This window comes from Suricata suricatta, chromosome 6 (genome assembly GCF_006229205.1).
Source record: "Suricata suricatta isolate VVHF042 chromosome 6, meerkat_22Aug2017_6uvM2_HiC, whole genome shotgun sequence".
NCBI classification, from domain to species: Eukaryota; Metazoa; Chordata; class Mammalia; order Carnivora; family Herpestidae; genus Suricata; species Suricata suricatta.
Window position 1 is genome coordinate 87,281,315 of NC_043705.1, and position 24,644 is coordinate 87,305,958.

Sequence of the window (24,644 nt, forward strand, 5' to 3'; positions counted from 1 at the left end):
CTCTTTCATAAGTTTTCTATAGTTTTCATCATATAGGTCTTTTACATCCTTGGTTAGGTTTACTCCTAGGTATTTGATGGGTTTTCGTGCAATCGTGAATGAGATCAGTTTCTTGATGTCTCTTTCGGCTGCTTCATTTTTGGTGTATAGGAATGCAACTGATTTCTGTACATTGATTTTGTACCCTGCAACTTTACTGAATTCACTGATCAGTTCTAGAAGGCTTCTGGTGGAGTCTGCGGGTTTTCCATGTAGAGTATCCTGTCATCTGTGAAAAGTGAAAGTTTGACTTCTTCTTTGCCAGTTCTGATGCCTTATATTTCCTTTTGTTGTCTGATTGCTGATGCTAGGACTTCCAGCACTATGTTAAACAACAGTGGTGAGAGTGGACATCCCTGTCGTGTTCCTGCTCTCAGGGGGAAAGCTCTCAGTTTTTCCCCATTGAGGATGATATTGGCTCTGGGTTTTTCATAAACTGCTTTTATAATGTCTAGGTAAGTTCCTTCTATTCTGACTTTCTCAAGGGTTTTTAATAAGAAAGGGTGCTGTATTTTGTCAAATACTTTTTCGGCATCTTATCGACATGATCATATGGTTTTTATCCTTTCTTTTGTTAATGTGATGGATCACATTGATGGATTTGTGAATATTGAACCATCCCTGTAACCCAGGAATGAATCCATCTTGATCTGAACCAGCCCTGTAACACAGGAATGAATCCCATTTGATCATGATGGATAATTCTTTTTATATGCTATGGAATTCTATTTGCTAGTATTTTGTTGAGTTTTTTTGCATCTGTAATCATTTAGGATATTGGGCTGTAGTTCTCTTTTTTGGCTGGGTCTCTGGTTTGGGTATCAAGGTGATGCTGGCTTCATAGAATGAGTTTGGAAGATTTCTTTCTATTTCTATTTTTTGGAATAGTTTGAGAAGAATGAATATGAGCTCTGCTTTAAATGTCTGGGAGAATTCCCCTGGAAAGCCATCTGGCCTGGGCTCTTATTCACTGGGAGGTTTTTGATAACGTATTCAATTTCCTCACTGGTTATTGGTCTGTTCATGCTTTCTGTCTCTTCCCGTTTGCATTTTGGTAGTGCATGCGTATTTAGGAACTTGTCCATTTCTTCTTTGTTGTCCAGTTTGTTGGCATATAATTTTTCATAGTAATCTCTGATATTGCTTGTATTTCTAAGGGATTGGTTGTAATAGATCCTTTTTCATTCATGATTTTCTCTTGAAAATCATGCTCTCTTTTCTTTCTGAGGAGCCTGGCTAGAGGTTTATCGATTTTATTTTTTCAAAGAACCATTTCTTGGTTTCATTGATCTGCCCAACTGTTCTTTTGGATTCTATAGTGTTTATTTTTGCCCTGATCTTTATTATTCCTTTTCTTCTGCTGGGTTTGGGGTGCTCTTGCTGCTTCCCTTCTAGTTCCAGTAGGTGCTCTGTTAAATTTTGAATTTGCATTTTTTCTAGTTTCTTGAGATTGGCCTGGATTGCAATATACTTTCCTCTTAGGACTGCCTTTGCTGCATCCCAGAGATTTTGGATTGTTGTATTTTCGTTTTCATTGCTTTTCATACATTTTTTAATTTCTTCTCTAATGGCCTGATTAACTTATTCATCATAGTAGGCTGGTTTTTAACCTCCACATTTTTGTAGGTTTTCCAGACTTTTTCCTGTGGTTAATTTCAAGTTTCATAGCATTGTGATCTGAAAGTGTGCATAGTATGATCTCTATTCATTTATACTTATGGACAGCTGCTTTATGCCCCAGTATGTAGTCTATTTTGGAGAATGTGCCATGTGCACTCAAAAAGAAGGTGAATTTCCTATCTTCAGGATGCAGAGTTCTAAATATATCAGTTCCATCTGTCCCAATGTGTCATTCAGGTCCATTGCTTCCTTAGTGATTTTCTGTCTGGTTGATCTATCCATTGCTGTCAGTGGAGTATTACAGTCCCCTGCAATTAGCACATTCTTGTCAATAAGATTGTTCCTTTCTGTGATTGTTTTATGTATTTGGGCGCTCCCAAATTTGGCACATAGATATTTATAATTTTTAGCTCTTCCTGATGGAGAGACCCTGTAATTATTATATAATGTCCTTCTTCATCTCTTGTTACTGCCTTAACTAAAGTCCAGTTTGTCTGATAGAAGTATGGCTACTCAGGCTTTCTTTTGGCTTCCAGTTGCATGATAGATATTTCTCCATTCCTTTACCTTCAACCTGAAGGTGTCCTCAGGTCAAAAATGAGTCTCTTGTAGACAGCAAATAGATGGGTTTTGTTTTTTTATCAATTCTGCTACCCTGTGTCGTTTGGTTGGAGCATTCAGTCCATTTACATTCAGTGTTATTATTTAAAAATGTGGGTTTAGTCATTGTGTTCTCCATAGAATTTATGTTTATAGTGGTGTCTCTGGCACCTTGTATTCTTTGCAACATTTCTCTCATAGAGTCCCTCTTAGGATTTCTTGTAGGACTGGTTTGGTGGTCATGAATTCTCTCAATTTTTATTTGGGAACACCTTTATCTCTCATTCTATTTTGAATGACAGGCTTGCTGGATAAAGGATTCTTGGCTGCATGTTTTTTCTGTTCATCAAATTGAAGATTTCCTGCCATTCCTTCTTGGCCTGCCAAGTTTCATTCGATAGGTCTGTAACCACTCTGATAGGTTTCCCTTTGTATGTGAGGGCCCTTTTCTCCCTAGCTACTTTCAGAATTCTCTCTTTATCTTTATATTTTGCCAGTTTCACTATGATATGTCGTGCTGAAGGTCGATTCAAATTACATCTTAAGGGGGTTCTTTGTGCCTCTTGAAATTGAATGTCTATTTCTTTTCCCAGATTTGGGAAATTCTTAGTTATAATTTGGTCTAGTATCCCTTCAGGACCTTTCTCTCTGTCTTCCTCTTCAGGAATTCCTATGATAAGGATGTTGTTCCGTTTGATTGTATCACTCAGGTCTTGAATTCTCCTTTCTTGCTCCTGGATTAATTTCTCTCTTTTTATCAGCTTCATCTTTTGCTATAACTATATCTTCTAATTCACCTATTCTTCTCTTTGCTTCATCAATCCTTGCGGTGGCTGCCTCCATTTTGTTATTCACCTCATCTATAGCCTTTTTTAACTCATCACACCTATTTTCAAAGTGCCTAGTAATTGTCTCAGTTGCTTTCATGCTTTTTTCAACCCCAGCGATTAATTTTATGACAAGTTTTTTTGTCCAGTTTTTGTCCAGTTTTATGTCCAGTTTTTCCAGCAGCAATTGCGAAGAGACTGTCTTTATTCCATGGAATATTCTTTCCTGCTTTGTCAAAAATGAGTTGGCCATAGGTTAATGGGTCTATTTCTGGTTCTCTATTCTATTCCATTGATCTGAGTGTCGGTTTGTGCCAGTTCCATACTGTCTTGATGATTCTAGCTGTGTAATACAGCTTGATGTCTGGGATTGTGATGCTGTCTGCTTTGGTTTTCTTTTTCAAGATTGCTTTGGCTTCTTGAGGTCTTTTCGGTTCCATAAATTTTAGCTCTGTGAAGAATGCTGGTATTATTTTTATAGTGATTTCATTGAGTATATAGATTATTTTGAGTAGTATTGACATTTAACAATATTCTTCCTGTCTAGGAGCATGGAATATTTTTCCATTTTTTGGTATCTTCTTCAGTTTCTTTCATAAGCTTTCTGTAGTTTTCAGTGTATAAGTATCTCACCTCTTTGGTTAGATTTATTCCTGGGTATTTTCTGGTTTTAGGTGCAGTTGTAAATGGGGTTGATTCCTTGATATTTCTTCCTGTTACTTCATTGTTGGTGTATTGGAATGCAACGAATTTTTATTTGGTTTTATATCCTGCCACTTGGCTGAATTCATGGATCATTTCTAGCAGTTTTTTGGTGGAATCTTTTGAGTTTTCATATGGAGTATCATGTCATCTGTGAAGACTGAAAGTTTGACCTTCTTCTGGCCGATTTGGATGCCTTTTATTTCTTCGTGTTGTCTGATTGCTGACATAAGACTTCCGATACTATGATGAGTGACAGTGGAGAGAGGAGCATCCCGGTCTCAGTTTTTTCCCATGATATTAGCGTTGGGTCTTTCACATATGGCTTTTATGATCTTGAGGTATGATCCCTCTATCCCTACTTTTTTAAGGGTTTTTATCAAGAAAGGATGCTGCATTTTGTCAGATGCTTTCTCTGCATCTTTTGAAAGTATCATGTGGTTCTTGTCCTTTCTTTTATTGATGTGATGAATCACAGTGATTTATGTGTATATTGAACTAACCCTGCATCCCAGGTGTAAATCCCACTTGGTTGTGGTGAATAATTTTTTTGATGTATTGTTGGATCCAGTTGGCTAATACCTTGTTGAGGATTTTTGCATCCATGTTCATCAGGGAGATTGCTCTCTAGTTCTTTTTTTTAGTGGGGTCTTTGGTTTTGGAATCAGTGTAATGCTGGCTTCATAGAAAGAGTTTGGAAGTTTTTCTTCCATTTCTATTTTTTGGAACAGCTTTAATAGAATAGGTGTTAACTCTTCCTTAAATGTTTGGTAGAAGTCCCCTGGAAAGCCATCTGGCCCTGGACTCTTGTTTTTTGGGGGAGCTTTTTTTATTACTAATTCAATTTCTTAACTGGTTATGGGTTTGTTCACATTTTCTATTTCTTTCTCTTTCAGTTTTGGTAGTTTATGTTTCTAGAAATTTGTCCATTTTTCCAGATTGCCCATTTTATTGGCATATAATTGCTCATAATATTCTCTTATTGTTTTTATTTCTGCTGTGTTGGTTGTGATCTCTCCTTTTTTAGTCTTGATTTTATTTATTTGGGTCATTTCCTTTTTCTTTTTGATCAAACTGGCTATTGGTTTATCAATTTTGTTAAATCTTTAAAAGAACCGGCTTGGTACCATTGATCTGTTCTCCTGTTCTCCTGGGGTTTTATTTTTTTGTTTTTTGGTTTTTGGGTGGTTTTGGTTTTTGGGGTTTTTTTTTTTTTTTTTTTTTTTTTTTTTTTTTTTTGGTTTTGATAGTATTGATTTCTGCTCTAATCTCTATCATTTCCTGTCTTCTGCTGGTTTGGGGTTTTATTTGCTATTCTATTTCCAGCTCTTTGAGGTGTAACATTAAGTTGTGTATCTGAGACCTTTATTCCTTCTGTAGGAAGGCTTGGATTGCTATGTAATTCCTCTTATGACTGCCTTTGCTGCATCCGAAAGGTTTTGAGTTGTGGTGTTATCATTTCCATTGGCTTCCATGTACTTTTTAATTTCTTCAATTTCTTGGTTAGCCCATTCATTCTTTAGTAGGATGTCCTTTTGTCTCCAAGTATTTATCTTTCCAAATTTTTTCTTGTGGTTGATTTTTTTGTTTCATAGGGCTGTGGTTGAAAATATGCACAGAATCATCTCCATCTTTTTGTACTTGTTGAAGGCTGATTTGTGTCCCAGTATGTGGTCTATTCTAGAGAACATTCCATGTGCCCTGGAGAAAAATGTGTATTCTGATGCTTTAAGATGAAATGTTCTGGGGGCGCCTGGGAGGCTCAGTCGGTTAAGCCTCCGGCTTTGGCTCAGGTCAGATCTCACATTCGTGGGTTTGAGCCCTGCGTCAGGCTCTGTGCCGACAGCTAGCTCAGAGCCTGGAGCCTGCTTCCTGTTCTGTGTCTCCTTCTATCTCTGCCCTTCTCCCTCTCATGCTCTGTCTCTCTCTGTATCAAAAATAAATAAAAAACATTTAAAAAATTTTTTAAAAAAAGATGAAATGTTCTGAATATATCTAAGTACATCTGGTCCAGTGTGTCATTCAAAGCCATTGTTTCCTTGTTGATTTTCTGTTTAGATGATCTGTCTATTACTGTAAGTGGGGTGAAGGCCCCTACCATTATGGTATTATTATCAGTGAGTTTCTGTATGTTTGTGATTAATTGATTTATATATTTGGGTCCTTCCACATTTGGAACAAATATTTACAACTGTTATGTCTTTTTGGTGGGTAGGCCCTTTAATTATGATATAATACCCTTCTTCATCTCTTGTTACAGTTTTTACTTTAAAGTCTAGATTGTCTACAAAAGTATGGCTACTCCAGCTTTCTTTTGGTGACCATTAGCATGGTAGATGGTTCTCCATCCTCTTACTTTCAATCTGAAGATGTCTTAGGTCTAAAGTGGGTCTCTTGTAAGTGGCATATAGATGGATCTTATTTTGTTATCAGTTCTGTTACCCTATGTCTTTTAATTGGAGCATTTAATCCATTAACATTTAGAGTGAGTACTAAAAGATATCCGTTTATTGCCATTTTGTTTCTTGTAGAATTGGAGTTTCTGGTGGTGTTCTCTGGTCCTTTCTAGTCTTTTTGCTTTTGGTATCCTCCCCATCCCCATCTTTTCTCCCCTCAGAGTCCTCCATAAAATTTCTTGAAGGGCTGATTAGTAGTCACGTACTACTTTAATTTTTATTTGGGAAACATTTTATCTTTTTTTTAATTTTTTATTTATTTTTGAGAGAGAGAGACAGCACAAGCAGGGGAGGGTCAGAGATAAAGGGAGACACAGAATCTAAAGCAGGCTCCAGGCTCTGAGCTGTCAGGACAGAGCCCAATGTGGGGCTCAAACCACAAACCATGAGATCATGACCTAAGCCTAAGTCGGACACTTAACCGACCGAGCCACCCAGGCACCCCTCCTTCTATTTTCAATGACAGCCTTGCTGGATAAAGAATTCTTGGCTGCATATTTTTCTGATTCAGCACCTTGAATCTATCCTGCCAAGTTTCTGTGGATAGGTCTGCTGCAAACCTGATCTGTCTTCCTTTGTAGGTTAAGGACTTTTTTTCCCTTGCTGCTTTCATGATTCTTTCCTTGCCTGAGTATTTTATGAATTTGACTATGATATGCCTTGTTCATGGTCGATTTTTGTTGAATCTTGTGTGAGTCCTCTGTGCTTTCTGGATTTGATGTCTGTGTCTTTCTCTAGGTTAGGGAAGTTTTCCGCTATGATTTGCTCATGTAACCCTTCTACCTCCTTTTCTCTTCACCTTCTGGGACCCCTGTGATTCTGATGCTGATTCTCTTATTTTTTTTTTTTTTTTTTTTTTTTTTTTTTTTTTTTGAGATACAGAGAGAGACAGTACAAGCAAGGGAGGGTCAGAAAGAGAAGGAGATACAGAATCCAAAGCAGGCTCAGGCTCTGAGCTAGCTGTCAGCACAGAGCCCGACACGGGGCTCGAAGTCATGAATCATGAGATCATGACCTGAGCCGAAGCTGGACACTTAAGTGACTGAGCCACTGAGGTGCCCCTCTTATTCTTAAATCGTGCTCTTTTGCTTTACTCTCCCCTTTTTTTCTGCTTCATTATTCTCCATAAGTTTGTCCTCTGTATTGCTGATCAGCTGCCCTGCCTCATCCATCCTTGCCACCGTGGCATCCATTCGAGATTGCAGCTCAGTTATTAGCATTTTTTATTTCATCCTTACTATCTGTTACTTCTTTTATCTTTTTAGAGAGGGATTCTAATCTAATTTCAACCCCAGTTAGTATTCTTACTATCTTATTATCGTGATTCTAAATTCTGGTTCAGACATCTTACTTGTATCTGTGTTGGTTAAGTCACTGGCTGTCATTTCTTCCTGCTGTTTCTTTCAGGGTGAATTCCTTCGTTTTGTCATTTTGAAGTTAGAAAAGGAATTAATAAGGTAAAAAAAGTTTTTTAATTAAAAAATTGTAAAACACACACACACAAATCAAATAAATAATGCTAGATCCTAGGTGTGTTTTGGTCTTTTTATGGAAAGGAGCTTGACTGAATAGAGAACAAAGGGGGGAAAATTAAAGTTAAAAAATACACACAAAATCAAATAAATGATGGTATTGAAATGAGTTTGATTAGATTTAAAAAAGTGGAAAAATTAAGTTTAAAAAAGTAAAAACACACAAAAATCAAATAAATGATTCTAGATCATAGGTGTGCTTTGCTCTGGTTATTGAAAGGAGCTTGATTTGAGTAGGGAAAAAAACGTGAAAAGAAAAAAAAAACATTTGAAAATTTGATAAAATGAATACAATGAAATAGAATAACTTGAAATGATGAAAGTAAAATCTGAAAAATTTACAAAGAAGTAAAAATTTTGTTGAAAATGAAGGAAAATGTTTTTAATAAAAATTGAAAATGGTAAATATTTCTTTGTGTATTCAAGTAAAAGGACAAAAAGAAAATTGAATAGATGGACCAGTGAACGGACTGAAATACGACTGATATTACATCGTATTCCCCTAGAAGCCCAAATGTGAAATACTTCAGAGTCCACAAACTAAGCAGGCAGAGATTTGTGGTGTTCCTAAAGAGCGAAGGAGGCCCAGTTGGGCAGGGCTTAGTGCTCCATTCTCCACTAGATGGCGCTGCTTAGCTTACAGGGTGGATTGTTCTGGCCCCTGTAGGTGTGCATGTGTGGGTGCGGTGAAAATGGTGTCACACTGCTAGCCAGTCTAGGATCAGAACTCTGGCTCCCCAACAAGGAATCACGCACCCATCCTTTGTGTCCAGTTTCTGTCCACTCCCCACTTTTACGCTGTCCATGATCACGCCATCAGATAAGCAAGCTACACCTCCCTCCTGAGTTTTGAGATATGGCTGTGTTTCCCTACCCCTCACTTCTGAGGGACTGTGACTTTGATCCTCTCAGATCTTCTGGGGGAGGGTCTCACAGAGCAATGGCTGAGTGCTGGCCACACCCAGGAGTGTTTGCTGGACCTTGCTGCTGCCGACGTCCAGAGACTTTTGGCTGGGTGCCAGTCCGCCCCCAGAAAAAGTTCATGTGATTGTGCAGCAGCAGCATTTCCAGGATTATGGAAAAATCACAGGTGGCCTGAGGATCTCTCAGACCTACTCTTCTGGGAATTTGCCCTTCCCACCAGAGCACCACTAGGTATTTGAGCGGTGGAGTTTGACTCTGCACTCCTCCTGTTTATAGAGTCTTAATGGAATTTAAACCCTCTGATTTCTCCTTTCTCCCGTCCTAGTTCAGTCCCTGCAGCTGCTTCCACTTTACCACTTTCTCTCCAGCTGCTTTTGTGGGGGGGGGGAGCTTCTCCTGTACTCTCCCCATCTCTGTCCTCTCTCTGCAAGCAAAATTAGCTCCCTGCCCTCCGCATCTCCTCTCCCCCAGTTCACCTCTCAGTGCCGTGTACCTGCTGAGTTCTGTGGTTCAGGCTGTGCAGATTGTTGTGTTAATCCTCGAATCAGTTTTTTAGGTGGGCAGGATGGTTTAGTGTTCTGGCTGTATTTTATGTACATGAGACGGAATGTTCTACCATCTTGACTCCTCCTCTGATCATGCTCTCTGCAGCAGTGGAGTCTCTGCTCTCTTCTATGCTTTTATCAAGCCCAATGATTAATTTTATGACTATTATTCTAAATTCTTGTTCAGTTATGTTGCTTTTATATGATTTGATCAATTCTTTGGCTGTCACTTCTTCCTGGAATTTTTGAGGAAAATTCTTCTATTTTGTCATTTTGGCTAGCTTTCTGTCTCTTACAAGTTTGAAAAGCTTGTTATGTGCTCTGCACCTGTGAGCACCGTTATATTAAAGGAGGGGAGGGTCATATATTGTCCAGGGCCTGGCTGTTCAGGTGTTTTTTGGAAAATGTTACTTGCTCTCTGTTGTTGTGACTTTGGTCATTTTATTTTCCTACTCGTAGTGATGGTTCAGATTCTTCACCAGGTGTGCTTTGATTTGTTCTTTGATGTAGCCCTGGAAAGGGAAACAAACAACAAAAAACAATCTAAAAACAAAAAAAAAAAACAAGACACCAGCTGCAAGTAAAGAGCAGGGTGGAGGCGGTACTGATGGAAGAGCACGCAAAGAGAAATGACGGAGGAGGGGGGGGGCAAGGGGAAAAAAGGAAAGATGAACATTGACCAGGCAGAGAGACTAAAAGGCTTAATCAAGAGAGAAAGGGGAATAAGGAAGGAGGTGAGGAAAAAGAAACAAAGATAAAGTTACCCAGAGGAACTATATGGCCTGATTATTCCAGAGAGAGAAAAAGGAAGGTAAATAGGGAGGTATAGAACATGCATCAAAAGAATGGATTAAATCTGTTTAAGCAAACCAATAACCAGGGTAACCAGCCTAGAGGAGAGACACGATAAGGGGAAAAGGGAGAATATATCAGAATAACAAGAACTGTCCTAGAATTATCCAGGCAGTGCTGCAGCGCTGGTCTGGAGAAGGGCGCCATCTAGTTCCACAGTGTCCATCCAGCTCCTACAGTAGATGGGCAGCTATGCAGTGTGGAGGGCTGTGCAGGTCCCTTCCCCTGTGGGCCCCACCTTGGTGGTGGTGGGGAGAAAAATGGCGATGCCCCAGTGCCTTCTTCACCGACCAGGTGTCCCAAATCCCTCCTTTGGATCCGTCCTCACTGTGCCGCAGGCACAGACGAGGCGGTCTCACTCCATCATCTGCCATGTCCCGCGCGTAGCTGGGATTTAAACTCCCACTCCATGTGCGTTAATGGAGAAGCGCCTCTCATTTCCACCTGATGATGTGGTCCCCCAGCTGGCTTTGTCCCGTGCCACAGCACTTTGGGGGTGGGGGGGCGTTGAGAGGACCAGCCTGTGCCCCTGACCTACCACCAAACCCAGAAGTGGCTCCCCTCCTCCCCAGGTGCACAAACGGCAGCTGGCCCCAGTGCAAAGAGAGCTCCACAGTTAGAGATGGGATCCCTCTCTGTTCCGAGGTTTTTCTCTTGTCCAGATATAGCCCTATGCTTCCCCAACCACTCTTTCTCTTCCCTTTCTCTCTGCAGAAGGGGATCCCTCCCCTCTGTGCCTTCACGGCCCATTTTCTATCCCCCCAGTTCGCAGTCACCCACCTATGGGGCCTGTCCGGTTTTCCTGGTGTCTCCCTGGTGTCTCCTTTGGGTTCAGCCCTTCTTTGTTTGAGAGACACGGGAAGCATGGATCCCCTACTTCCCCGCCATGTTGGCCCCTCCCTCCAGGATCTGTAGTTCTAAGTGTCTAGTTCCTTTAAGCAAAAAGGTGAATCTGTTAACCCAAGAAAGGACCCAATGAGCTAACTGCCAGAGGAGTAGGGATGCATTTCGAACTGGGGATGCTCCACGACGGCTTTCATCCCTGCTCTTTATCACTATTTTACTGTTACCGTAGAGCAGAGTCATCCATTTGGCTACTAGTATTTTGAGTACATCTTCTATCTTCCTCTAGAAAGGGATTCTCAATTCCTATTCGAAACAGTTCCAAGAAACATCAGCATTGTCTTAGCATGGCATCACCCTTGGGGCCAGGAGAACGTGGCACCCTCTGTACTACCCGTGTGAGGAGAGGAAGGAGGAGTTGCTAGGTAGATGGTACGGGGGTGTTTGTCTCTTGGTGTCTTTGGAAGAGTCCCTGTGTATGCTGAAGTCTATTCATTCTTTTGTCGATTTCACTTACCTGCTAGCAAACTTTGGCCACAGTAACACTGCATAATTAACCAAATCACAGTGATTCATGATAGGCATTCATTCTTATGTTGATAGGGCTGCAGGTCAGCTAAAGGTTACTCATCTACTTCCGTCTTCAGCTGGGCGGCTCAGATGGCCTGGGCTTGGGTTTATCTCAGCTACGCATGAACTCCTCTTAGGTCCCAGGACATGCCCTCATAGAGGGTCACCACAGCACAAGAACCAAGCCAGACAGCACAACCACATTTCAGGTCTCTTGTCCCTAGCACTCCATAGACCAGACCTTATGGCATTGCTAAAACTCCGCATCATTGGGGTAGGTAAGCATTCTCTGCTCGTGGTAGAAGGGGGCAGGAGTGCATACTAAACAGCAATGCACACTATATTATCCCTGGTTTGAAGAAGAGTAGCTGATCATACCAGAAGGTCTTGGAGGCTGAGAACATATATATTCCTTGTGTTCACCAAGTTCCTTCTAACTTTGTTCTGACCCTGGTTGTGTCTAGAACATTTGAGACCAGGAAGTGTCTCAAGCTCCACGTTTGGGCTTCAGCCATACTTCCCCTCAGCTTTTCCCCGTGTTCCATAGGCTTAGACTTGACTGCATTCTCTCATTGTGCTCAGGGTCTGGTGACCCTTCTTCATTTCACGCAGAGGGCTTTCCTGAGCCCTTCTCATTGCTAAGGATACTCTGTGAGGTAAGCAGGGTGGCAGCATTTCAGTTTTACAGATGTAAATAACTGAGAGTTAAGAGATTGGTGACTTGTTGAAAATCAGACAGCTGGTTACTGATGGTGCCTGGTTCCTTTGCTTCAGAAACAGATCAGGTCTAACCTTGGCTTTTGTCACATTTTAGCCAGGTGGGCAAGTTGTTTACTTTTACTAAGAGTAAATATCTAAGCTCTAAAATGGGGGCAGGAGAGAGCTAATAAAACCTCCCTGTATGGTCACTTGAAAAGTAAATGGGATGACAGAGCATCTGGCCTTGTGCCCGCCCAGTATAAAGCAAGCATACATCGGGCATCAGTCCCGCACTACTCGTGCACAGTGATCTTCGTTGTCATGGGAGAGGTGTCTTCAGGGGCTTAAAAATCTATGTGTGGAAAGCAGGATTCTTGAATGACTGATTTCTAAACTTTGGTGCATATAACTTCTTACCTTGCGTCTTTTTAATGTTTTAGCCAGCTTACCAAAACCTGAGGCAGAAAGTGGATAATTTTGTGTCAACACATCTGGACAAGCAGGAATGGAATCCTACAATGAACAAAAACCAGTTGCGAAATGGTCTGAGGCAGAGTGTGGTTCAGTAAGTAACGAGAATTAGTGAAAACGCAGGTAATCACAAGTATGATGCACAGGAAAGCTGATGTGAGTCGTTTTTTTTGGTCAAGGTGGACGGTGCTTTACAGCAAATCCCACACACAAAATAGCCCACCCTTCTATTCAAGTTCAAATGAGCAAAAGACTCAACTGGCATTCTTGCTGGTTTATCCAGCCTCCATGGGCCTCTTGTGTAAACTCTCTTGGGTGCTTCAAAATATATTCCAGATGGCAAAACATATTCCTGCTGCTTAGAGTTTTCAGTGTAGCTGGCACATAATGGGAGTTTTACACCAAGGAACAGCGTTTGGATCTTGGGTGGGAGGAGCTAGATCTTTAGTCTCACAAGTCAAGGGGAGTTCTACAGAATCTCTGAATCTAAAGTGTAATGGCAGCTTTTACGAAGGCATGGAGTCTTACTAAAGCATGCCCTTCAAACAAACTGCACTTCAGTTAATAAAGTGCTACTGAGAGGTCATCCAAGTGACCTGGCAGTGTCTCTGGGCATAAAAGTAAAGGTGGGTCAGGGACTCTGGCGTCCTAAGATAAGCTTTTCTAATCTACTCCCCTCTTTTTGCCTTTAATACTACTTGTGTTCAGGTCTTGATCCACTGAACTCTCCTGGAACATCTAAAAGCTTATGAAGCCTACCTCCTTAGAAATAGCAGGGAATTATGCTGAGTGAGAAAAGCCAGTATCAAAGAGATGGGTGGTGCTGACTCCACCGCTGTAACACTGATAAATGAACAGTTACAGGGATGGAGAGGAGACTAGCAGTCGCCTCGGGCTTAGGAGTGGAAAGGGAGGGGGTGACGCGGCTCGCAGGGGCTAGCCCGCACAAGGGGATGCTGTGGTGGTGTAGGTGAGGTCTCGTTGGGGTGTCGGGCACCTGCGGCTACTCGTGTGCAGCCACATCTGTGAGATCCAAGGTCGGACCGTGCTGGGGTCCTTTTCCCAGTTTTGGTATTGTACTGTAGGTGTGTGGGCGCAAACACAAGGGGAGACTGGGTAAAGGGTGCGTGGCCCTTCAAAGAACACTCTGTCTCCCCAAGGTCAGGGATGTTGGAAGCTGGAGTGGACAGAATCATTTCTCAAGTGGTGGATCCCAAACTAAACCACATCTTCAGACCACAGATAGAAAGAGCAATTCACGAGTTCCTGGCGGCCAAGAAAAAAGAAGCCGTGCCGGCGCCCCCTCCAGAGCCTGAGAGCCAGGACCCCCCAGCTCCCTCCCAGGATGCTTCCTAAGGTCCGGTATCCCGTCTTTTGTTCCGGAGCCTTCATCTCTGGCTTATAAATATATAAAATGGATAGAAAAGGGGTAAGCCACTATTAGGGATTATTCTTTAATATTCAGAAAGGCATGTAGTGCAGTTAGTTAGACTTCAGCTACTGTTTAGGAGTCATTTGTTACCAAGAATTAATCAGTAGTAGTCTGTGTTAGCGAGGACCATCTGATGTGCCGTCAGAGCTGACCATTTCAGCTGTGAGTAGATACGCCATTGGAAACTAGCTGCGATGGTTGCTGTGCACAAGAGAAATTCCAGGAAAAGCCCAGTTTTTCCGGAAAGTGATTAAATGGGCCTCACCCCTGGACATGAGTTAAACTTAGGTTTGCAGTGTGAATATAAAATCGGCCAGTGCATTCTAAAATGGCATCCTTAATGGTGCACACAGTCTGCTTTTAGCCCTGCTGGGCTTCCTTGTATTTAGAGATCTGAGTTTCCCACTCTCCGTCACCATGGGACCCTTCTGTGTACCCTTTTTATTGCATTTGGGGTTTACTTTAATCTCAAAGTCAGCCGTAGATGCACAAAACAATGCTTTTTGCAGGCTCAGAGACAGTAATAGGAGCAGTGATAGCAAGGAGGCATGGACTCTTACGTAGCGGTTGGTAGTTAGCATTGGGGCGTGCCCTGAACCCTCATTCCGCTTTGCTGTGCTGTCGTCAGAGTTCATGAAGATGTCATTTCTGATAGGAAAGCATCAGTGAGTGAACAAAGCAAGAGCATGAAGCTCATGTAGGACACTGACTCCAGAGGGGGAGGTGGCCTCTCTGTGCCTATATTGGGAGAACACCTCAATTCCGTTACAGAACGTAAAACATTCATTTCTGGTCTTTCTAGTTTAATTGTAAATTTCTTGAGGAACATAAATGTAGTCTCTTTTCAAGAGGCATTTTGATCTGATTCTCTTTTCTTTTTAGAGCATGTCTGACACCTTTTGGAAGCTCCATTAAGTGAACTGTGAAGAAGTGGATCAGTTGCTTCAGAGTACAACTTCAGAATGAAGACAGGCCAAGGTCGTCACCGATTTCAGCGTTCAGCCTTGACGGTGGGGTCGTGTCCGGACTGAGCAGGCAGTAGCACAGTTGACCTTGCGGACCCCCTCATTGTGCTGCCAGCCCGTCAGAGGGGAGGACATCCAATAGACACTACAGAGTTGTAAAGAAACACTACAGCAGCCTGACGTTGTCCTGAAACAAACCTTTATACTTGAACTTGGAGACTGTGTGTGGACTTTAGGGTTTGTGTCTGGGGATCCTAGAGGGACTGTAGCTACAGTGAAGGAATATAACCAGTCCCAAAGAGGCCATTTCAAAGAATGACAGTAAAGGTTAGCATGGAGTAGGTATTAGCACTTATTTGTCAGCTAGGACACATAAGCCATTAGCGTCAGATAGCTCTAAAGTTGGTGTGACCCTCTTGTACGTGAATCTTGTAGCTTCGGTTTCCTTTCCTCTGTAAGAGGTGACAGAACATGGGACCCTAGAATGTGTGAGGAAGTACAGACCTCGGGTATAAGGAAGAACATTTGCAGGCTCTCTGTCCAGGGCTTTTTCCTATCCTGCAAGGGCTAGTGAGCCTTAGGTGTGTTTATTTTATTCTCCTGTTTGTGTTTTTTAGAAGAGTCGAATGATCAATAAATGGTTTAAGTTTTGTAATAAAATCATTTGATACTCTTACTCTGAAGCCTCACCTGAATGGCAGCCTCCAGGCCTGTGAAGAATGACCTTCGTCCTCTGCTGCATGCTGCTCCATGCTCACACAGGATTAGTTTGGTGGCAGACGGTGGGGAGAAGACAGGGAGCACCCCCGAAGCTAGTAGGTAACACTGGGAGCGGGCAGACAGCCCCGCCCCTCCCCTGGACCATCCCTGAGGCCCGTCGTTAGGTGCAGGCAGAACGTTGTGTCCATGTTCCTCAAACCTGAGTTTGCAGCAGCATCCGGGGATCTTGGAAAGATGCATTCCGGAAGTTCTGGTGGTGCTCATGCTGCTGGGCCTCGGCAGACACTTGGTACTGCAAGCCTTGACTAATGTCCGAGGGAACCGCAAAAGAAGAGTTGGGGTTCTTAGTTGAGTATGTCGCTGGTTATTGTTCACCTAATAAGAACCAGCTAAAGGGGTTAAAGTTGTTAACATGAACCACCTCTCCACCAGGCTCTCCTGTCAGATTTTCAGGCACTGTTTTGCCCTATTTCTGCCATTTCCCCTTAGCTTCTGTGTACTCACCAGGGGACATAGGTTCACACGCACTCCGGATCACTCACTTGCACCGTGAACTAAATACGCACAAGCAGATCATTACACCAGTGCCGCTGAGCACAGCCTCACCCTGGAACGTGTTAGAAATGCAGTTTCCACCTCAGACCTGATTCAGAGACCGGGGGTGGAGGGGGGCCCACAAGCCCTCCAGGTGATTCTGATGCACAGGAAAATCATTTTCATTTTGGAAAGCTGGTGATGTTGACTGGCAATGACAGTTTAATTGGGTAAACAGGTCTCTTCTAACAGCTCCTGAGGGGTGAGACTCATGTTTTTTAATTCTGTTCTTCCAAGGGCCATGTTATGGGGCATTTTGACTTGGAAACTTAAACCTCCTCAGCATTCAAAACAAGTGTTTTCTGAAGATAAGTTTGCTAAGCAGCGAAGTCTGCAGAAGACTCCTTGGCTATTAGAGAGGAGAGATGCCCATGGGGCCCAGCAAAGGTGAGGGCCTGCCTGTGCCTGAGGCGGGCACTGAGCTTCGGGTTTGAAAATTGCAGCTGGATCCGCACTGAAGTGGGGCCAGGCCCTGTCAGTCTCAGCTGCCCGAAGGATGCGAAGGACAGCGTGGAGAGCAGACAGGACAGCTGGCACAGCCAAGCTTTTCTTGGCATCGTGTATGCGCCCTGTCCATCACCTTACCTGGGGAAGAGCCAGGAGGTCAAATTTTACAGGCTTGTGACCAGGGATGGGCTTGGCTCCAAGGCCACCTGGTAGTGATTACGTGCCCCTCAAATTGGTCACACTGCCTGAGACCTAGCCAGTCTGTCTCCAGTGCCCAAACAGCTATTGGGCCGTCCTTCCAGAAACACTGCTTTTATCAAATCTCTTCCTCACTCTCAAGCCTTTGAAAGGAAGTAGACGAACTAGGCACCTACCTGGTGGCAGACATTTTCTTATATATAAATTTAGTTTAATTCTCATCACCCTGTCAGGATTTATTCTCCATCTCAGGGATGAGGAAACCTAGACTCAAGTGAAGCAACTTCCTCCTACAGCTACGAAGTAGGGGGAGCAAGGTGTGAACCCAGGCTCCGCACTCAAAGCTCATGTTTCCCTCCTCACCAGCCCCTTGTGACCCTGCCTCCTTAGTACTTAACAAGTTCAAACTTGTCAGTCCTTTGGGGTCTACCCTTCATTCCAAATAGAGGCCAAAACCAAGTCAACTTGACCACTTGGTACATCTCAACATGTACCCTTAGCTGCCACCAGTGTGTTCCCTTCGCTCAGTCATCTGTCACAGGGCAGAGTTTTTTGTTAAACGACCGCCCTCTAGCCCTATTCTACAGGCCATGGAGTTGTGACTGTCATCTTGTTTTTAATTAATTACCAACATTTCTAAATGGGGAGGTTTCCAGAGAGAGCTCCATTTCTGGGTCCGAATGGAAAATGTCAAGGTTTGGCAACCTCCTTGTCTTCCCACGGGCTGCCGCTCTGCCAGGACTCGATAGCAGCCCTCCACTTTAGACAACACGTGGGGTGTGCTGGTGCCGCCGGCTGGCTTCTCTCCCTCCCGTCACCCTGCGGGCCCCTGAGAATCCCAGAGCGTCCTCGTCCTGTGATCACCAGGATTCAAAACCTCTCCAGCTAGAGGGCCAGACCTTCTAGGCCGATTTTCATGGAGACTTAAGTTTTCACCTACCTGAGTGGGGTTCCAGACAGTCTTCCAGCTGAATGGAGCCTGAAATTCCCTAACATCTCCCTCTGGGGGTCTGGATTGAACCTAGTCAGAGACGAGTGAAGGTCACAACACGGCACAAAGGTGGGGGCTCGCAGTATCCCAGAAGTCCCTCAGACCCACCCTGAGTGGCAGTTTCACCAGGGCCAAAGCCAGAGAGGGCTTGTCTGTGTGTCCTAATCAATGAAGCTTAAAATTTTGTAAACGAGCAGAGGGTAGCAGAAGATGCCACCCCAAAACAGGGCCGCAGGAGCTCAGGCTATGCTACCCCCAAATTGGCTGCTTCAATATATGGGTTTGCTTGGAGAGCTGCAGGCACTTGGAAAATACAGGAAGAGGCTATCGCTGAATTCCCCTTATCTGTCTAAAGGCAGATACCCTGAAAGAAACACGGTTGTCACAGATCCCCTCCCAGGAATTCATCCACCAGAGGACTGACTCACCACAAGAGACGAGACTAGAAGTGAACCCCACACCCGGACAGACTTCTTCACAAACTGTCATACCTCCCATCTGTTCTAAAGGTTCGTTCTCTTTCCTAAAAATCATGTGCTGTCCCCTAAGGGACTTACTTCCCCACTCTCCTTTCCCGGTTGAGCTGGTATTTAATTCTGAATTCTAAGGCACCTCAGGGAGTTACTTACTTTTCCCTGGGTGTCTCCATGGATACATGAGGGATGCATGTTAAGAAACTTGTTTTTCTTGTTAATCTATTACAGGGGCCTCAGCTAAGTGCTCACAGGGTAGAGAGAAAATCATTGCCACCCTCCCACAGGAGCAATAGATTGGACATGGTAGGGATGGCTGAAGGTGGCAACGTTCAGTCTCTAGAGAGGCAGGTGGGAGAAGTTTGTCAGCCTCAGACTGGCCGGAAACCTTACTGATGGCGATCCCTGCCACAGTCCTATGAACCACGATGTGCTGGTTCAAGGCTTAGAATTTGAAGCCTGACTGTACCACGTGGGCTCTGGGACAGCATTAGTGGGGACAGATTCTGTTGCTGCCACAGTACGTGAACAAAGAAACAGCAAAAGCTCATCAAGCCTAACACAACAAATCCCTCACTTACACAAAATGGCTGCTGTCCGGACAACAGGACAGTGCAAGGCGGAATTTAACATCTTGGCTCCTTCAGGCTTTTAGCCCATCGTCTTAACCCAAGATGTCTTCCTTAAGAGCACAAGAGAGGAAGAGGAGAAGTGGGGCTCGCATGAAGGATGAATGATTTGGCCTGCACGTGATACACTTCCCTTTCACTCAGAGCCCACTGGCCGCGACTAGGCACGTGGCCATCCCTCACTGCAAGGGCGAGAGGTACAAAATCACCTCTGTGTGCAGAGGGAGAGGAGAACCAAATGGGTGAGTCCTAGAAGGCTACCTCCATGTGCCTCTCAACCAGGGAAGGTGGTATCTTCTTCCTGCAGAGACCCTAATCCTGTCCCCTGGGAGGTGACCCTCAAGTAGCATCTAGTGGCCACATCCAGCCCAACGTCCAGGATGTCTCTATGTGAGCAGTGAGGCACCGCCTCCTCTCTCAGACCTCATAACTACAGAGAAAAGTCATCCCCGTAATATCCCACCTGATCCTGGACAAGAGTAACCAGAAAGGGGAATAGAAAACTGCAGTTCTGCTGAGACCGCTTCACCTAGGCTTGGCCAGTGTCCTTTGTAGGTCGACTCGGTCCTGCCATGCTCTGTGGCTTCTAGTGCCACCCTCTGTGAGATTCTGCCATCGCCCCCTCTGGCCACACCCAAACACCCCACTGGCAACTCGGAATGGACCGGCTGTCGGGCTTTCTCAACCCCCATCCTGCCCTCGGAGACTAGAGCCCCAAGGTCATTTTCAGTTCGAAGCTGAGCCTCTTGGAGCCTCGGGATCATGGGGGTTTGGGTCAGAAGGGCTAGCTTATAAACCTTTTACCTAATAGATTCCAACCAGCAACGCGGGCCAGACGCCCCATTCATAATTTTTCTGTGCATCTCAACTCCTCAATCTGTTGTATTCCTTTGCTCCCTTGCTCTCGTACCTCTCTCTCGATTGAAACTTTGATGCTGTGGGGCTTGCCTGCAAAAGCCAAGACTCACACTTTTTCTCCCTGAGCCATTCTGTCCACCTGAAAAGTTTGCCTCAGCAGCACATTCCTGATCCGATCACTGCATTGAGGCCTTTGTCACATAAGCGTCCGCTACATCTGCTTCTTGCCATGTAGGGCCCAAAACCAGTTCACTCACCCGACATTGCAAATCTTCACAGATCTGGACTCTCCTTACCTTTCATTTCTGTTCATAAACCAGAAAGCTTTTTTGCTGACCTCATTTCTTGTAAGACCTAGCCAAATAAAGACAACATCTACCACATGATGCTATTAAAAATCCACTTTCGCATCTCCCCCCTTGTAGGTACATGATCCACCCCTGAGCTACTGCTGCCCCGAACATACCTACTTTTACGTATGTTGATTTATTTACATTTTTGCAGCTTGCAACTAAAAACTGCCCTAACCAGCCTTCTTTCTTTAAGTCTATTTTGAGAGGGAGAGAGAGCAAGCAAGAAAGGGAGAGACAGAATCCCAAGCAGTCTCCACACTCATCCACAAACCGTGAGATCATGACCTGAGCCGAAATCAAAAGCCGGACGCTCAACTGACTGAGCCTCCCAGGCGCCCCTGCCCTGACCAAACTTCTAATGACATTTGATGGACCTGTCCATTGAGGATCCCCCAACAGACAGATTTGCCTTTGTCGGGCACATGCACTTACTACAATTGCCTAAATTAAGCTCTTTATTTTGGGATAATTTCATTCATGTGTTGTTGCAAGAAATAATACTGAGAGATCCTGTGTAAACATTGATCTGTACCTGGTTTCTCCACCAGTAATGTTCTTCAAAACAGTAATATAATCGCACACCCCGGACTGCTTTATTTAAAAATGGGTGGCCTTTGTTTTTATTTCTGGCTATCTGCACACCTAACTCACTTTGTGACTTCCTTGGTGCCATTGCACTTGAAGCTTACTTTGGCATTGAGGCTAGGTATTATTTTTTATTTTGTTTGCTTAATGATTTGTTCATTCAAAAAAATATTTTGGGGGGTGCCTGGGTGGCTCAGTTGGTTAAGCATCTGACTTCAGCTCAGGTCATGATCTCATGGTTTGTGGGTTCAAGCCCCGTGTTGGGCTCTGTGCTGACAGCAAGGAGCCTGGAGCCTGCTTCGGATTCTGTGTCTGCCCCCTCCTCCTCATACTCTCTCTCTCAAAAATAAATGAACATTTTAAAAAATCTTTTAAAAAAGGTTTTTTTTGAGTACTTACAAGTATGCAGGCAGTGCACTTTGCCATAGGAGTCCAACAGTGGCTGTAAAGACATTGTCCTTCCCTGTTTTCCCGAAGCAGAGGAAAGCGGTGTTTCAAAGTGCCACAGAGCTGACAAGAAGAGGCAGAAAGAGGGAGAAATCCATCGGAGTCCTCAACAAGGGAGCCGCAGCACTTTTGGCTGGAGAGCTAGGGGCTAATGCAAGATGGCAGCACACTGAGGAGAGGGAGGAGGGAATGGGGGCGCTCTTCAGTAATGACGGACTTGTTTGCATATGCGTCTTATTTACACAGACCCTGCTTGTATGTGGGAAGACATTCCAAGGGCATGAACGGGTTTCACAGGGGGAAGCCCCCACCCGGGTCCCTCCCATCTCCCAGCAGCACCGCCAGTACTGGGTCCATACTTACCCCTCCAGAGACGGCGTGTGCATACTGAGCGTGTAAGCTCCTACCTCTGTCATAAGCTGGGACGCGCTCCACCTCTCTGTCCCCAGGAGAGCTTCCTGGAGAGAAGGTGATAGCAGGCTTAGGAGCTCTGAGTGGCCAGCGGGTGGTACAGGTGGGACTGGGGTGGAGGTGATGGGCAAAATGACAGCCACCTTGCAGTTAGAGTCAAAGATGTGCAATGACCGGATATGAGGAGGTGGCCCGCTCTGAGTGCTTGCCACACGCAGGCCACTACAGCAGCCGCCCTCCCCTCCGAAGTGCTTCCCTGCAGGGGCTCTTCCTCCACACCATGGAGACAGTGTCGTTGGCCCTCACAGTGAAAGAAGCACTCATCCGAGCTCATCTAGCAGTCTGTGGTCAGGTGAGATTCCAACCCTGCTCTGTTTATTTCCAAAACCTAGCTATCTCCACTTGTGATTGCAGGAAAACACTCATAACATAAAACTCACCATCTTAACCATCTTTCAGTGTCCAGTTCAGTAAGATTAAGTCCATTCACATTGTTCCACAACCGCCACCACTACCCACCTCCAGAACTCTGGCCTCGCCAAGCTGAAACTCCATCCCCACTCTCACCACCTCCACATTCCTCCCCGCCAGCCCCTGTAACCACCTCCTCCTTCCTGTCTCTACAGCTTTGAGTACCTGTGCCCCCAGGAACCTCATGTATGTGGAGCCATACTGTACTTGTCCTCTGTGATGTCCTGCGTCACTGAGTGCCACCATCTCATCTCTTTTAAGTTTTGCCAGTTGTCTCCGCTCCATTCTGAATAGTGAAAGGACACAGCTCAGAATCACACATTGCATTTAGTTGCCACATCTGTCTCCATCAGTCTGGAAGAGTCTCTAAGACTACAGACCAGATCTTTGGTTGACTCTCCAACTGGGTTTGTCTGACGATTGCTCATGATTAGATTCCAATTCTGCATCTTCGGTAGGAACATCACAGAACGGATGTTGTATTGTTGCCACAGCATCCAATATATTAGGTGGGGAGTTCTATCTGTCCCTTTGTGGCTGACGCTAACTCAGATCACATGATTAAAGTGGTGTCTGAGCATCTGAGGGGCTCACGTAGTTAAGTATCCAACTTCAGCCCAAGTCATGATCTCACGGTTCGTGAGTTTGAGCCCCATGTCAGATCTCTGCTGTCGGCGCAGAGCCCACTTCAGATCCTGTCTCCCTCCCTCTCTGGCCCTCCCTGCCTCAAAAGTAAACACTAAAAAAGTAAAGATGTTAAGGTGGTGTCTGCCAGATCACTCTTTTTTCCACTTGTAATAGGTTAGTATTTCGTGGAGAGGTGCTCTGAGATTTTGTAAATACTCTGCTCTTCATCAAACACTCCTACCCACTGGCATTGCTCTGTGCAACCAGGAATCACTGCGGACAGCGGCCAAGCGGAATCGTTGTAATTCCATCATCCCTTCTACATTCACGAGTTGGCATCCTACTGAAGTAAAAAGCTTTCCCTCTTGTCCCTATTTATCAGTCCACTTGCTTATTTCTATCTGTATGGACCCATGGATTCGTAGTTTATTCAGTGTGTTGTACAATCTGGTGCTATCATTACCGATTTTGGTGTCAGATTGTCCCAGATGTGGCTAGTGGGCAGCATTTCAGGCTAGCTTTTGCGTCTGTGTGACGCTCCTCCATCTGTCCTTGATCAACTCCTTACTTTCTGACACAGAAGGTGGTCTAGGCTTACCTCGTGCTTCTCCTGCTCCTGCCCTGGGGTCCACCATTTCTCCAAGAAGCCCAGTTCCATTGCCTGGTATTTAAAAATCAAATGTGAATATGCCGCTGGTCCCAAACCCCGTTGGGGTTCATTCTAGTTTCTCTCCTTTCCTTAACTCTTTATTCTTTCTCTAGCCTCTCCCGCTAACCTCTGTGCATTTGCACTGGACCAGTCCCCTCTACATAGAACAACTTCCTGTCATAGCCAACACCCCGCCCCTGACAAATGGCCCCTCACCGGCTCTGGCTCTGACAGCCCGTACCGGTCTATGCCCCCTGCCCCCATCTCCACAGATGCTTACATGGTGGCTCAGTAACCATTTGTAAACCCCTGACCTGAGCCCTACTTAAAGGTCAGTAGGGTATGAACAGACAAGCCCTCCCTGAGATGAACCAGCCAGGAGTGGTGACCATGAAGACAAGAAATAGCTAGTGAATCACCACCATGTGACAGTCCCTGGCAGGCCAGGCAGGTGACTTGGCTGTCTTCAGGCCTGGCTATAAGAGTGTGCCCGTTTGGTAGGGGGCCTCCTGGAGAGTGTCGTACAGCAGACAGAGAGCAGGGCTGGGGGTCAGGCTCACCCTCTACCTTCTCCTTGTTCACGTTAGTTTACTGTCTCCATCCCACCTCCCATCTGCCTTTTGTGTCTCTTGCTAGGTCTCCGTGTCACCCACTCCGGTAGCAGGCCGCCTGTCTTTCTGATGCCCGCCAGGACTTAATTCTTCATACACCCAGCAAGGCCCCCTCAAAACATACCTACTACCAGGCTGGGGGAAAGGCCTCAAAGCCATGCGCACAAGCTGTGGAAACTAACAGAAACTTATTTATAGTCTAAGTTATTAATACGCTGGGATCTTATTAATTCCGTTCTAAGCACAAATCTCCCCATAAATGCCTGGGCAGGGATGCATGGAAACAAAGTGAACTTTACTGGATAAAACCCCCATGAAAGGAGAATGGTAATACCTCATTCCACTTCCCCTCATTAAGTCGGCTGGGAACATCCTGTGGTTGGCAGCATAAAGCGGTCCCGTCTGACCTGGAGACCCTGGACCACTTCTCTCCTGCCTTGGCCCAGCCTCCCACCTCCCGCCTCCCTGCAAGAACACAGCTGACATCACTAAAGTGGTCCTTT

The 24,644-nt window shown here is 44.8% G+C and overlaps 1 protein-coding gene across 1 annotated transcript in view; it reads left to right on the top strand.

The window, feature by feature from the left end:
- BOD1 (biorientation of chromosomes in cell division 1) overlaps positions 1 to 15,753 on the top strand; it is a gene marked incomplete at its 5' end in the record, with an annotated part of 24,114 nt that extends 8,361 nt beyond the window's left edge. The window contains 3 exons of the mRNA XM_029941245.1: positions 12,650 to 12,774; positions 13,841 to 14,037; positions 14,995 to 15,753. Of these exons, the coding sequence (XP_029797105.1) occupies positions 12,650 to 12,774; positions 13,841 to 14,036 (321 nt within the window). The remainder of the gene's footprint in view (positions 1 to 12,649; positions 12,775 to 13,840; positions 14,038 to 14,994) is intronic.
- Positions 15,754 to 24,644: the final 8,891 nt, after the last annotated feature.